The following is a 15,802-nucleotide window of genomic DNA, read 5'->3' on the forward strand; positions in this document are numbered from 1 at the left end:
ACTGCATCCCAGTCATGGCCCCTTCCTATCATGGCCCTTGATATCTGCCCGTAGGTATCGTAATTTCTACGGCTGGAACACAGCTGGGACTGGACAGCTTCCTACCCCCAAACACTAATGAGGTCCAGCATCTTGCCATTGCTCCATACTGGGGATCGCCTAGTGCGTGGAGGCATAGTCATCTGGAAAGATGTGCTGAGAGCGTTACTCACCTTTCTGAGCAAACAAGAAGGGCAATTTCAAAATTCCCAGAGAATTTAAAGGGCGAGTCTGATGGTTGGTCACCTGATGGCAGGGCAGTAGAGTTCAAAGAGAAGACCAGAGTGGCTAGAACAGGCATTGTGGGACACTTCATGGAGGCCAGTCAGAGCACTTTAATAGACCAGGATGTCCACACTGGCACCGCAGTGCTCTAGCCAGGGTGCAGCAAGCTTTATGCTTCTCGTGGAGGTGAATTATCAGGGGCGCTCCAGCTGCAGAGTCCGGACACTCTATGTGCCTTGCCAGTGTGGACACCTCAGGAGTTAGGCTGCCCGGGGCTGATTTAATGTGCTCCAACTCACATGTCTAGCCACAGCCTTTATGTTTGATCACTTGTTTTAGAGGGAGCAAATAATACTGAATAAAGTACATTTCTCTAGAGTAAACTTAACATGAGATGAAACCCTTTATGGTCTGATTTTCAGATTGTACATTTTTAAGCTTGAAAGCATGTAGGTTTTTTCTGCAGCTCATCCATCAGGATTGTTCTTTTAAACTGTTATAAGGTTAGGTAATTTGTTTCTCACTTGAAGCTGTCCATTTGTTTTAAAAAAATGAGTAATATTTGAGTCATATATATTTGCACTGTATTACTGTACTGCCAAGGGATCCCAATCAAATTTGGAACCCTATTGTGCTGGGTACTGTATAAACATAAAATAAATGACATCCTATTTACTTTAAACTCCTCTTCCTACAGGTACTTGCATTCACTATTTATAGGTGGTCTTGAAACAATGTCCACAATAAGGAGTTTGAAATGGGTATCGTTTTATATTTGAGTAATTGCAATTCCATCTGCAGAGGGACAATTTCTAACCTACCTAGATCTCCAGATCATTCTGAATCTCTAAATATTTTGATACTTGTACTCCTATGTCACTTTTTTTTAATGTCTTAATGGTTGCTAATCATCCCAGTGACATTCTATCCTGTCAAGCATTATTTTGAGTGAAGCACTTAATTGTGACAAATTAGGGGTGAATTTGCTTATTTAAGTTCTCATGTCCATAAATCTCCTTGTTTTGCAAGTCTTTCCATTTATGCAGCTGCCTCCACCTTTCATGGGTCCTTTCAAACTCCTCTGTCACTTAGTCCAGCCTAGTGATCTAAATTTATGCAGCTCTGTCTGGCATTTGTTACTGTTCAATTTGAGGTTATCATCTTTGGCAAACTGCAGAACATTACATACTCTCATTGTGTTAATTATTTTCTTCCCAATAATCAGCAGATCATCAACTATTATTTCCACCTTTTCCAGATTCTGAAAGATAGAGGATATGGTGCTTTGCCTCCACATGAGGTATATCAATCTATCAAAAGGAGAGTTGAAGGTGAAAAGTTTTATATTTTCTGTTTCAAGTCAGGGCTGCCAAAAACTTTGGCTTGCAACCCAAATGGATACTAACTACTCTGGTGTTTTGAAGCCATGACATGACCGCCACAACTATTTCCTCACATTTGTTGGCCTTATTAAAAGCTTTTGGACCTCCAACAATCCTTAACTTACTCAGTTTTACTTAGTAGGTCTTTTAAGATAATTGGCAATGGTCTCATCTTGTATATGGGTTAATGTAAAGTAACATTTTTGATTGGTTCAAATTATTTAAAACTTTTTAAATAATTTGTCTAGTAATTTGCAGTCCTTCATGATCCTATTGGAATTTATCGTACATTTCCAATAATTCTGTTAGATCTACCACATGTAGGAGGGGGCAGGATTTCAATCTCTCTGATTTCTCCTCAATATCGCACATTTTCAGGAAAGTGAAAGAATCTTCCAATTCTCAGTCATGTTATCTTCCAGAGTGACTGAGAGAAAATGGTGACTACATTTACCCATGTTTGCCAAATATTTAGTTACATTTATTGTGTGGTGTCAGAAGTTATGATTGGTGCTGGTAAGCAGCTCATTTTTATTTCCTGGCCTCAATTACATGACATGAGTTAGACTTAAAAGATTATACCACAGTCACATGGTAGGGTAGTTATCGTACTATTAATGTTTTTTTTTTTAAATCCCTCCCCTAAGAAGTATCAGTTAAGTGATGACAGACCCAGCAAAACATAGTCTGGCTTGAGAAAAGGAATGGCAATCTCTAGTTAAAAGCTATTGGTACTTTGACAAGAGACATAAAAATACACCATGACAGAGAACAAAGAATTGACTCAGGGACTGAGATAAAACCAGAGCGAGGGAGATCAGTGAGTCAGGGTTCTTGCCATGGAATGCAAAGCACAATGAAGTGTGAAGGTCTCAGCTAAACCAGTGAGGTATAAAAGCACTTTACCTTATAAAGCTTTGTGTGCCATGTAGTGGGCAAAAACAAATTAACCTGATGCCAAAAATGTGCTGTCTTTGGCTCCAAAGCATATTTAGAATCAGTTTTGGTCAAGTTATTTGATGTACATTGTAAATCTGGAATTAAAAAAAAAAATCCCAACACTTACTGGCCACAGGACTAAGCATATTAGCCCTGGTGAAAACCTGTGCCACCATGCTCTTCTCCCAAATAAATCAGTGCTCCCATACCCAGTATCTTTTTCCAGAGTATCTTCCTGATGTCTGAATATAGCACCAGCTGCCTGCTCTGCCTCCCTCCTTTGAGTAGGCTGAGCTTTTCTTTACAGGCATAAGGAGGCCACAATTTCTCTTCCACCTAAATAGGTGCTCTCCTATCATTCTCTGCATTCTCCAGCTCCACGTTGAGAAACAAAGTGGGGCTGAGAAGGAGGTAGGAAGCAGAGAATTCCCCATACAGCCCACGGAGAGGACATGGCCATCTGCCTGCCCAGCAGCAGCTTAATTGCTGCTAGGAACAATTTCACTACACTAGAACCTCAGAGTTATGAACACTTCAGAATGTTATGGTTGTTCTTTCAAATGTTTACAATTGAACATTGACTTAATACAGCTTTGAAACTTCACTATGCAGAAGAAAAATGCTTAATTAACCATCTTAATTTAAATAAAACAAGCATAGAAACAGTTTCTGAAGCTTGTCAATTTTTTAAAACTTTCTCATTTTTTAGTAGTGTACTGTATTTGCTTTTTTGTAATCTGTCTCTGCTGCTGAGTACTTCTGGTTCTAAATGAGGTGTGTGGTTGATTGGTTAGTTCATAACTGATGTTCCTAACTTTGAGGTTCTACTGTACTTTACCCTTTCCACAGCTTCTGTTCTGGAGTCCTCTTCTCCAGCTGCTCATAGTATTCCAAACAACAGCAAAGTGAAAATGTGATATTATACTTGACTATTTCATTTCTACCCATAGGGTTCTAAATAGTAGCAGTGAAATTGACCATAGTCTTGTTGGTTTCACTGATGTTTAGTGGGAAAGCTGTAAGTAGGGCTCCGTTTGTCAAGGAGGTAGCAGAAGTCACGGATTCCATGACTTTCCGTGACCTCCGTGACTTCTGCAGCGGCCAGTGTGGCTGACCCCAGGGCCACCTAATCAGCTGGCTCCAAGGTCAGCTGCTCAGGTGGCCCTGGGGACAGCCACACGGGCTGCTGCTGGAATGGCCCTGCAGCCAGTGGCTTGGGCGGCCCTGCAGCCAGCAGCACTGATCACCTGAGCAGCTGGCACTGGGGTCCACCCAAGCAGTGGCCATTGCTGCTGGCCCCAGTGGCTCCCAGCAATGGTACCCGGGGTAGCTGGAGGAGCCACAGCTTCAGCAGCTCCCAGGGCAGCCACTGGCTGCTGCTGCTCTGGGGGCCTCAAGCAGCTGGTGCCGCTGGGCCAGCTCTGTCCCTTCCCCCACAGCAGCAGCGGCTGCCCCAAGATTTAGTTGCGTATTTTTTTAGTAAAAGTTACGGACAGATCATGTGTGAATTTTTGTTTACTGTGACCTGCCCATGACTTTTATTAAAAATATGCGTGACTAAATCATAGCCTTAGCTATAAGCAGCAGCAGAGCCACTGCAGCTGTCTGTCTACACATACAAGACAACATTGCTTCTGTTCACATTTAGAAGGTCATCTTTGCAACCAGAAAGGCTAGAAATTTAGACCTTTTCAATCCTTTACAGGGGAGGTTTCCTACTTGCCACTGCCAAATGGGCCAGAAACTTTTTCAACCACTTTGAAAACAGAATCAATTTTTCAGTACATCATTGGAAGACTTCAACACTAAACTACTACTACTACGGCACAAATCCTCACCCAAATCAACAGCACTCAGGACAATAGACCAAAACGATACCAAATCAAAACTAACAAGCTTGACTGCTACAGTGCCACCACAGTAGGATCCAGGCTTAACTTGTAAGGTGTTAAAGACTGCTTTTCCTGCTTTACTCAAGTTTCATCTAACTGTAGGTGAACAGGTACTGACACCTGCTGCCAGATACAAGTATTTTTCCTACTCCAGGCCAGGCCTAGCTGACTTCCTTAAAAGCAGCAAAGAATCCTGTGGCACCTTATAGACGAACAGACGCATGCATCCCACGAAGTGGGTATTCACCCACGAAAGCTCATGCTCCAAAATGTCTGTTAGTCTATAAGGTGCCACAGGACTCTTTGCTGCTTTTACAGATCCAGACTAACACGGCTACCCTCTGATACTTGACTTCCTTAGTAGCACAATGAAACATGCAATGCTAGCACACTCTCCAGAACAAAATCAGCCTGTAACAGACACCCAAACCGTAGCGAACAGAGAAACAGCTCTGCCATCAATGCGACACAAGAGAGCCGGCCGGAGCAGGACCCTCCCAAACCCAGGGGAACGAAAGACTGGCCATGAATAACACAGGCACTCAACGAGGACCACCCCTAAAGCTAGCGGGCAGGCGCGTAGGGCAGAGCATGGCGCGAGGCGTGCAGCCGGAGGGTAGGTGCTGTTGGGACACGGGCACGCGCAGGAGATGCCGGGCAGCTCCCGGCCGGGCTGGGTGAGCGGCCGGGGCCTGGGCCGGATGTCCCGCCTCCCCAGGGGGCGGTCGCGCGGCTCCTCCCCACTGGCTGGGCGGGCTCAGGCACGTCCGGCTCGGCCTCGCCTCTCTGCTGCTGCCGGTGGCTCACGCAGAGGCGGCTGCTGCTGCTCCTGGCCCCGCAGAAACCCGCCGGCGCCTGCCCCAGTTGCCGGGCGCTGCCGAGCCGGCTGCCCGCGGTGTCCGCCCGTGGGGTGCGGCAGGGAGGGGCCGGGCGGCCGGGGCCTGCGTGGCTGAGCGGCCGGGCCGGGCGGAGAGATGAACACGGTGTTGTCCCGGGCCAACTCGCTCTTCGCCTTCTCGCTGAGCGTCATGGCGGCGCTGACCTTCGGCTGCTTCATCACCACCGCCTTCAAGGAGCGCAGCGTGCCCGTCCGCATCGCCGTCTCCCGGGTCATGCTGTGAGTGCGGCCCCGCGTGCCCGCCCCGAGCCCGCCCCGAGCCCGCGGGAGGTTTGGCGCACACAGGGCCCCGAGCCAAACTCTGCCTGCGGGGAGGGGCAGCAGCCGGCGCCCCCTGCCCGGGGTGGTGGACCAGTGGCTGCGACGTGACCGCACCCAGCACCTGGAAACGAGGGGCTGCGGTTTGGGAATCTAGGGGCGCTGCCTGCCCTGATTGCTTTACGGAGACGTTAAACAAATCTTTGGCCACATCAGTGCCGCCCGCAGCTCCCCACATCTGCTCTCTGTAGCTTGGGCCTAGAATAAGTACAGTCAGTGTCTGCCTCTGCAGTTTCCTTCCGGCTCTCTCACTTCCCCGTGTCTGGGCCAATGAGGGAACCCCACGACAGTGAACTCTGCTGTACTGGTGTCCTTTCTCCTCCTCTCTGCCAGTTCTCTGTGTGAAAGCTGTTGCAGTGCATAAATTGCACACAATCACACACACCGGGACTCCTGCTTTATATGAAGGCAAGACATGTTGACAAGGGGCACTATTCTCTTTTGAATTCAAATTCCTTGATTGGCTTCTGTCAAACTTAATGCTAGACCTTTTCCAACATGCCACCTTCCCTTCTTTAATCGCTGTCTTTTAAAAAGTGTGATTGGCTATATAAACATGTATTGACAAACTTTAAATGTCATTAAACATCCTTCATCTCTGTAAGCCACATTTTTTAAAACCGAACTAGTAACCCAGTCAGAATGGAATTGGAGCAGCATAATGAGGCTCTCTCTATTTGCATCTTTTTTCAATGGTTTCTTTTGGCCAAACTCCAGTTTAATGTGTGGATTCTTCCCGTAACAGATTGACAGTGACTCTGTGCACCTGTCATGTAGGTGCATATACTGTGAAGATATGTTTGTTTGTGTGAAGGAGCAGTCTATAGTCAGTCTTCAAAACAAAACTGTGGGGTTTCTTAGCATCTTTCTTTTTGAAGTAAGGAAGGCACTAATCAGTGTGGCAAACTTAATTTTTTGTTTTTAAAGCTCGGGCCTGTTTTTTCTGTTTTTATGCATTGAGATTTGAATAAGCTCAGTTTCGGTCTGGAGCAAATCTTAATGTCAAGTTCAACATTCCTGAAGTTTTGGTGGTGAGGTTTATCCATTGTCAACCAAATTATGTCATGATTAACTGCATGATGACTTAATATTGTGGAGAGAGCATAAACTTTCAACCAATGTAGTATTTTTTTGTTTGAGGACTGAACCTGCCGAGGGAGAACTTTACAATGTATGTATGCAGCACAAATATGAAATCAGGGCTAACATGGCTAATGTAGATGGGCTAAGCAGCTCTTTATGATGTAAAATCAGTTGGTATGACTGAAAATAGTAGTACAACCAGAATGACTGACTTTGCTGCTGCAGTTGTTCAAATTGGCATTGAATTAGTTGGTGATGGCTACATATCCTTAACTAAAATCAAATGAAGTACGGTTGAGCTGCCCATGTCTCTGTAGGCAGGAAAAAGTCCATACATTATTACTGTTATTTTATCATTTGAATTCTAGTAGTGCCTAAATGCACCAATCAGGATAAGGGCCCCATTGTGCTGGGAAGTGTACAAACAGTAAAACAGTGTTCTTGATCTAAAGTGCTTACCATCTAATTAAGACAAGATACAATAAATGGGTGTATCAATCAATCAGAATGGTGGAACGTGTACAGTAAGAATGTTCATTGACATAAAACAAATAAGTAATGCAAACTATGCTAATTTTGTTTTTTTTTTGTTTTTTGTTTTTTTAGAAAAAATGTGGAAGACTTTACTGGGCCTAGAGAAAGAAGTGATCTTGGATTTGTTACATTTGATGTTACCGCAGATATCCTTTTATAAATATACTAATGCTTAAAATATAAACTCTGCTGTATTGTTGATACCGCTTCCGTAGTGGTTATGGTTGTAATGTATGAAACCAGTCCTCAAATATTTAAACCAGAAGACCTTAAGAAAATAAAAAGTTTGAGGACAACCACCAATATCTCTGGAAAGCAATATTTTAAAGTAAATGGAATTAGAGAATGTATTGGCTGAGGAGAGAAATACAGTAGAACCTCAGAGTTAGAAACATTTCAGAGTTACAAACAACCTGAGGTGTTCGTAACTCTGAAACGTTCACAACTTTGAACAAAATCTTATGGTGGTTCTTTCAAAAGTTTGCAACTGAACATTGACTCAGTATAGTTTTGAAACTTTACTATGCAGACGAAAAATGCTGCCTTCCTTTTTTATTTAAAGCAGTTTATATTTAACAGTATTTGTACTGTATTGGAATTTTTTTTCGTCTCTTCTGCTGCCTGATTGTGTACTTCTGGTTCCAAATTAGGTGTGTGCTTGACAGGTCAGTTCATAACTCTGGTGTTTGTAACTCGGAGGTTCTACTGTAGTTCTTATTGGATGAGCAGCTTACCAAGACAGTTTATGGCAACCTCATCAGCAAAGTGCAGAGTCCTCCAACCACCATTAAATCTGGTGAGAGTGCAGTTATCAGTAATGTGTGATGTGTTTGGCCACAGCCACATTTAGGATTCTTTGTTGGTCACAGGTGTGAAGGCTGGCTGCCCATTTACCCTGGCCTGTTTGAAATCAGGTCAGAAGGCCCATGAGCAACGTGGCAAATAAAGCTGGGTACATACATGGTTGGGTCAAGAGACTGGTATCTGACATCAGCTGCAACCCATTCTTCATACACATCAACATCGCAGAGAAATCTGGGCAGGACTGATAGGCCCACAACAGTTGCCTCAATGACTAGCATGCTCTTGGGTGGTTGAAGTCCTCTGTATATAGTGGTAGGCGCAGGATTAGCTCTGATCATCTCAATCATTCTTGTAGCATCCTCACGACAAATATTGGAGGAGTGATATTGCTTAATATGGAGAGCCATGGTATGGGTGTAGGTCGGTAAGGAGGGAAATAGTTAATCATAGGGATTGCTTATGTAATGTATATTTTATGAATACTTTAAAGATCTGTGACACGGGTTTCAAACTCATTCTGTTAGGAAAACCTGGATTATAAAATTATGGACCTATAATATGGATGTCAGTGGGAGTATTTTTGTTAAAAGATTGAGGGCAAACATGGTCTTTATTTACTAAATAATTTATTGAGCAGCATACACAATTATATCAAAACTTCTGTCCTCTGTTTTTCTCCCCATCTTACTTTCTCCCCTTTCCCTCCATCTTTGATTGCATGTCTCTTGTTTTTGTGTTTCTTTTATATTCTTCTTCACTTTCTTAATAGTTTCTACTCTGGCTCCTCCTGTCTCTCCCCTTCTGGCTCCTTATCCCACTCTCTTTTGCCCAGCCAATCCCAGTTCTCCCCCTGTGCCCCAGCTCCTTGCAAGAGCTGTCTCCCCTCTACCTCACACCTAGTCCCAGTCTCTTCTGTGACTTCTGCAGCAGCCCGTGCAGCTGGCCCAGGGGCTGCCTGAGCAGCTGAAGCAGCCTCGGGCCCAGTCCCACTGGCTGCAGCTGGGGCAGTCTGGGCCACCCCTTCCACTCCGAGGAGCAGAATGAGACTTTTTGGTGGGGGGCTGGGTGTTGGGACATGCGAGGGGGTGAGGGCGCTGGGCGTGCTTCCTTTGGGGGTGCTCCCCAGAAGTGGCAACACGTCCCTCTCTCAGCTCCTAGCTCCACGTGCTGCCTCCTCCCACAGGCATTGCCTCTGTGGGTCCCGTTGGCCGTGGTTCCCAGCCAGTGGATTTTTGTTTACTGCCTGTGACATGTCCATGACTTTTTTACTAAAAATACCAGTGACTAAAACATAGTTTTACTCTTAGACATGTACAAAAAACTATTTCTCATGCTTTTAAAGAGATCCTGATTACCTTTAATTTTTTTCATATTGACTAAAATATATTAAAGTTCCTGCTAGAACACCTTTTAAGTAGTATGCCCCAGAGAGCAGATAACATCAGCTATGATGAAATGTAGAAAAATATCTTAAATGTTACAATTACATTGTACTTAGATTATGAGATGATCTATGTTGGAATTTGGTAGAAATAACATTTAAAAATAAAATTGGTATACCATTTTTCTTAACTTGCTCACATCTGCAAACTATATTTGATTGGAATGTTAAACAGTTATTTCTGTATTTATCTGCAGAATATTCAACAAAAAACAATGTAAGTATGAAATAGAAAATTTAAACAATTAACATTATTTGGTTTAGGTGCTATTTAATATGCTGTAATCATCCTAGGAAAGATTATGGTACGAAAATTTCATACTATGACATTCCTTCAATCTTTGACTTTTGCTTTTGCTGATATTTAATAGTAAGAATTTCAAATGTTATGTCTTTTGACTTTCTCAAATAGTGACATAGCTAAAATGCCTTACAGCTTTTGATAGATAGTCCTTTGGCGCCATTATCACTTAAAACGGCTGTTCTCAATGGTTTCAACTGGTATGGCTATTCTGCCACTGTAGAAAGGTCAGAATTTTCTTAAAGTGATTTTTAAAATTCATTCTCAAGACTATGTCACTACCTAATCTGCTTTTAATGACCATTTAAATAAAGTAAAATTCATCTATGCGGGTAGCACAACTGCACTTGCTGGATCAATTTTTAGAATTCTGTTTCCATTAGTTAGGCTTTAAGAGTCCATTATCTTGTTTTATATTTCATAAATTCAGTTTATAAACAGCCAGCTCTTATAAATTGGTACATTATAATGGTATATTTTAGTCCCTTGTTTAAATTGTATCAGAAGACACCATACAAAATTCTGAGTTCCCCATATGGCAGATCATCATTGCTGACTAAGTAGTTCAGAAGAGATGCCTAAAACCTCTTATGAATTCAGGACACCTTACTGAGGTGTAGTTATTCTTTTGAAATTATATTTACAAATCTGAATACCATAATCTTTCATTTAAAAAAAAGTAAAAATTTTGAACAAAATAATAGGGTTTGACTTCAGTACAACGCAAGTCTTTCATCCTTGAGTTTAAAATCACTTTTTTATTTTTACAGTTGTAATTACAATTAAAAACTAGCATCCTTGATCCATCATACTTTTTACTGGTATGTCTTTAAAATCTTAAAATAAGGTTCTGTCAGATTTGTTATCTCTATCATATTTAAATATTTTAGTGATAAACCTTTGTTCTTGTGAGACATAATTCTGTTACACTTGCAATCCGTAAAACAAAGTTTATGCTCTGCAATTTCAGTTTCCTGAATCAGTAATACTTTTGAATTTCCGTGATCAGATATACTTCATTGTGTTAACTCAGTGATTAATTGTAGGCCCTGAACCAGGTTGTCCTTTGGGACAAGATCATTTTGAGAGGAGATAGTCCAAAGCTGTTACTAAAAGACATGAAATCAAAATACTTTTTCTTTGATGATGGAAATGGTCTCAAGTGAGTAAATTACATTTCTTTATAATGTAGCTGTTCTGTACTCTGAATATTTGTGTGTTGCTGAGGTAGGAGTGGGAGAGAGATAGGTAAGGGGGAATATGAATATTTAACAGCTCATTACATTATTTTAAATCTTATAATTGTTTCAAGACAATTATATCTTCAGAAAGCAGCTGATGAGATGTGCTGTGTGGTAGAGATCCCGATCTCCACGATCTGTCCCCCAATTCAGTGGGCTAAAAGCAAGTGGCTGCCAGAAGCAGTTGGCTGCCAGGTTTCAGTCGATGCCTGCAGAGCTAGAGTCATGTCCTGCAAGGTGTGGAGAACTCCCAACTACTTTTGCAGGACAGTTATCGGACTCTAGGTCATATTCCATGCAGTCGCTTTGTGCAAATACTGTAAATGAATGCAAACTGTGTAAATTTAAAATGCTTATCATTTCTGGCTCACAGAAAAGTATTCATATTCAAGATAACTTATATCTTTATAAGTTGAATATTTCTTCTGATGATCTATTTTGATTTTACAGGGGAAACAGAAATGTCACTTTGACTCTCTCGTGGAACGTTGTACCAAATGCTGGCATTCTACCTCTTGTGACAGGATCAGGACATGTATCTGTTCCATTCCCAGATACTTATGAAACAGCAAAAAGTTATTAAATTATTATACTGAATCCTAAGCAACATATTTTTATACTTGTACATTATGAATAAATTTTATCACTTTCTCCTCCTATCCCCTGCAGTTCTCCAGTCAAAGGTACTTGATTTCTTTGGCTCCAACTGAGCAGGAAAAAAAACAGCTGAAATTTAGACTTTTTTAATTATTATTTTAAATAAAACATTGATGCTGAAACTTACAGGAAAGGTAAACTGATAGTTTAAAATTTTTAAATTAACTTTTTTTGTTGGCCATATGGGTAGAAAAATATGTTTCTTATAAATAAACATTTAAAACCAGAACATAGTCTGATTATTTTAAAATTTAGAATAAAAGTGTTTATGTAATCTATCTAAAGCGCAATGCACAAATTTTGGTGTTCTAGTAAAAAATGTAGGAGTACTTGCAGTTTGATAGGCATTGTGCTTATTGTATTGTATTCTTCAGCTGCTGCTAAATAAGTGAGTTTAGAATGCTGCATTAAGGTAGATTGTTTCCTTTCTAGTAGAATCAAAAGCCACTCAAAAATGTTGTTCTTCATTATCCATGAGCCATCAGTCAGGAGTATTTTAATACTGTTCTAGCTCAAATTTGAGGTTGGTTGAACAGAACTCCTTATTTGAAAGATTTATGTAATATTGATTTAACAAGTGTGTGCCATTGATTTAACAAGAATATTTGGTGTTGAAAAAAACCCACACAAATCTTTTAAGAGCTGTTTACAACACAGATACCAGTAGAAATCATAAGCAGGATAAAACAGTCGAAAACTACCTCTAACATATAAATTGGCAATTTTTTTGCTTATTTGGAAAAGCTTAATATTAACCAAGTGTGCATTTTTCTCACACTTGTACAAATAAACATTTTGAGTTAGTCAGAAGATAATCTCAAAGCATTTAGGATGTGTTGTGCAATATACAAAATAAAAATGTTCTTTTTAAAAAAAAGATATGGGTAAGAATGATCCAAAATTAAAAAGTACTTACAAAATATATGATTTTCTTGTAAAATGTTTGGAATTCTTGACTTTCAGTATTATAGACAAGTAAAATTAAAATACAGTAAAATTCTGAAAATAACAAAAATTAGACTTTCATAGGGATAAATTAAAAGGATTGGGATTACTTAGCAAAGAGACAAATAGGTTGTAGAATAGTATACAAGGCCTGATCTACACTACGTGTTTAAAACGAATTTAGCAGCATTAAACCGATTTAACCCTGCACCCTTCCACACAACAAAGCTCTCTATATTGATATAAAGGGCTCTTAAAACCAATTTCCGTAATCCTCCCTGATGAGGGGAGTAGCGCTGAAATCGGTATTGCTATGTCAGATTAGGGTTAGTGTGGCTGCAAACCAACGGTATTGGCCTCCGGGCGGTATCCCACAGTGCACCATTGTGACCGCTCTGGAAAGCAATCTGAACTCGGATGCAGTGGCCAGGTAGACAGGAAAAGCCCCGCGAACTTTTGAGTTTCATTTCCTGTTTGCCCAGCATGGAGCTCTGATCAGCACGGGTGGCCATGCAATCCAAATCCAAAAAGAGCTCCAGCATGGACTGTACGGGAGATACTGGATCTGATCGCTGTATTGGGAGACAAATCTGTTTTATCAGAGATCCGTTACAGAAGACGAAATGCCAAAGCATTTGAAAAAATCTCCAGGCTATGATACAGAGTCCACAGCACAGTGCTGTGTGACAAGCGTAACGGAAAGCCAAAGGTTCAAATGGACGCTTATGGAAGGGGGGGGGTTACTGAGGACTCCAGCTATCTCACAGTCCCCGCAGTCTCCGAAAAGCATTTGCATTCTTGGCTGAGCTCCTAATGCCTGAAGGGTCAAAAACATTTTCCCGGGTGTTTCAGGGTATATGTCATCAATTTACACCTTCCCCCCCCCCCAAAAAAAAAGGGAAAAAATCGTATCTCGCTTTTTTTCAATGTCATCCTATGTCTACTGCATGCTGCTGGTAGACGGGGTGCTGCAGCACTGAACACCAGCATCCCCTTCCCGGTGGCAGATGGTGCAATATGACTGATAACCGCCTTCATCATCAGCCTGTGAGTGCTCCTGGCTGGCCTTGGTGAGGTTGGCTGGGAGTGCCTGGGTAAAAATGGGAATGACTTCCGGTGTTTCCCGGCAGATGGTACAAAACGGCTGGTAACTGTCCTCATCATAGCAACTGGAGGCTGAGCTCTATCACCTCCCCCCCCCCCCCCCCCCCGCTTTCATGTCTAAAGAAAAGATTCTGTACTGCCTGGACTATCATAGCAGCTGGAGGTGTCCTTCCCCTCATTTTATCTCACTAAAAAGTCAGTGTTTCTTATTCCTGCATTCTTTATTACTTCATCACACAAATGGGGGGACACTGCCACGTAGCCCAGGAGGGTTGGGGGAGGAGGGAAGCAATGGGTGGGGTTGTGGCAGGGTCACCCCCTAGAATGGCATGCACTTCATAATTTCTGCAGCATTTCTGGGGCTCTGACATGGAGTGGCTGTGCTGTCTGGTTCTCTAGTAAACTTGCCTCGTACGCTAGGCAGGACTGACTCTATTTTTAGACAAAACATAAAGAACGGAATGACTTGGGGAGTCATTCCCATTTTTGTCCGTGCACCCCTGGCCAACCTCAGCGAGGCTAGCCAGGAGCACCCATGACAGTCGCCGACGGTACAAAACGGCTGATAACTGTCATCTCATCACCAGTTTACAATGGCAGACAGTGCAATAAGGATGGTAACCATCTCTGCTACCTTGCAAAAGCAAATGAATGCTGCTGTGTAGCACTGCAGTACCGCGTCTGTTAACAGCGTCCAGTACACATACGGTGACAGTGTTAAGGCAAAATGGGCTCGATGTTTGCCATGCTATGGCGTCTTGCCAGGGCCATCCAGGGAAAAAGGGTGGGAAATGATTGTCTGCTGTTGCTTTCACAGAGGAAGGATTGAGTGATGACATTTACCCAGAATCACTCGCGACACTGTTTTTGCATTGGGAGCTCAACCCAGAATTCCAATGGGCGGGTAGACTGCAGGAACTATGGGATAGCTACCCACAGTGCAATGCTCCAGAAATCGACGCTAGCCTCGGTACATGGATGCACACCGCCGAATTAATGTGCTTAATGTGACCGCATGCACTCGACTTTATACAATCTGTTTTACAAAACCAGTTTATGTAAAATCGGAATAATCCCGTAGTGTAGATATACTCAAAATGAGTTGTGTACGGAAGGTAAAGTGGCCACTGTCCTTCACTCTTTCACAGTACAAGCACAAGGAGACATTCAGTGAAATTGGAAGGCTACAAATTAAAAACCTGATCGAAGGAAATATCTTGTACAATTTATAGTAAGTCTGTGAAGTTCATTACCCCAAGAGCTGAGGGCAACAGCTTAGCAGAATTTAAAAAAGGATTAATCATTTATATAAATATAAAATCATATTCAGTTTTACTAGATAAGATAAAATAATATAAAACTGCCTGGGATATTTGGGTTCAGCAAGGAATATCCTGTTTTTGGCAGATTATTCCATAATTGTCCACTATGAAATATATTTCTCCATCCTCTAAAGTATCAGATAGCTGTAATTATCAAATACAGGACAGTAGATTGGGTTTGATCAGATCCTCTGTGATAAACCTACGTAGTAAGTGAGTTGACTCCAACTTTTATTTTTTAAAAGAGGCTTTCAAACAGTTTGCACAGGGCCACCTTTTCCTCCCTGCATCCTGTTCCTTGTAAGGAGGGATAACAGCATAGCCTGCCACCCACATACCCTTAGGATGTGCAGAAAATTCTTGCTCTAATTCTGTGAATCGTAGGTCATCCATGTGGAGTGGCAATAGGGTGACCAGGTGTTCTGATATATTGTACAGACAATCTTGATATTCCGGGCATTGTCTTGTATAGGTAGCTATTACCTCCCCATCCCCAGTCCTGATTTTTCAAACTTGCTATCTAGTCACTCTAAATGGTAACTTCGTGTCTGCGCTGTTACTGGCTTTTCCTGTTGTGTGGCTCCTTCCCCTTGTGAGAAGGGTAGAAAGTGGATCATACCTCGATGCATACAATTAATAGCATTATTTAAAAGGGCACTGGACTATGTGATAAAAGC

At 42.0% G+C, this 15,802-nt stretch overlaps 1 protein-coding gene across 1 annotated transcript; it reads left to right on the forward strand.

Moving 5' to 3' along the window:
- Positions 1-5,250: 5,250 nt before the first annotated feature.
- Positions 5,251-11,983, forward strand: SPCS3 (signal peptidase complex subunit 3). The gene is made up of 5 exons (XM_050945421.1): positions 5,251-5,594; positions 7,383-7,456; positions 9,696-9,772; positions 10,903-11,018; positions 11,548-11,983. Exons 1-5 carry the CDS (start codon positions 5,452-5,454, stop codon positions 11,678-11,680), a joined length of 543 nt encoding a protein of 180 aa, XP_050801378.1. The 5' UTR covers positions 5,251-5,451; the 3' UTR covers positions 11,681-11,983.
- The last annotated feature ends 3,819 nt before the right edge of the window (positions 11,984-15,802 follow it).

This window comes from Gopherus flavomarginatus, chromosome 3 (genome assembly GCF_025201925.1).
Source record: "Gopherus flavomarginatus isolate rGopFla2 chromosome 3, rGopFla2.mat.asm, whole genome shotgun sequence".
Taxonomy (NCBI): Eukaryota; Metazoa; Chordata; order Testudines; family Testudinidae; genus Gopherus; species Gopherus flavomarginatus.

Coding starts and splice junctions, on each gene's coding strand:
- SPCS3 (XM_050945421.1), top strand. CDS start 5,452: ATGAACACGGTGTTGTCCCGGGCCAACTCGCTCTTCGCCTTCTCGCTG. Junction 7,457..9,695: donor TACATTTGATGTTACCGCAG/ATATCCTTTTAT, acceptor TAACTTGCTCAC/ATCTGCAAACTATATTTGAT. Junction 9,773..10,902: donor AATATTCAACAAAAAACAAT/GTAAGTATGAAA, acceptor GATTAATTGTAG/GCCCTGAACCAGGTTGTCCT.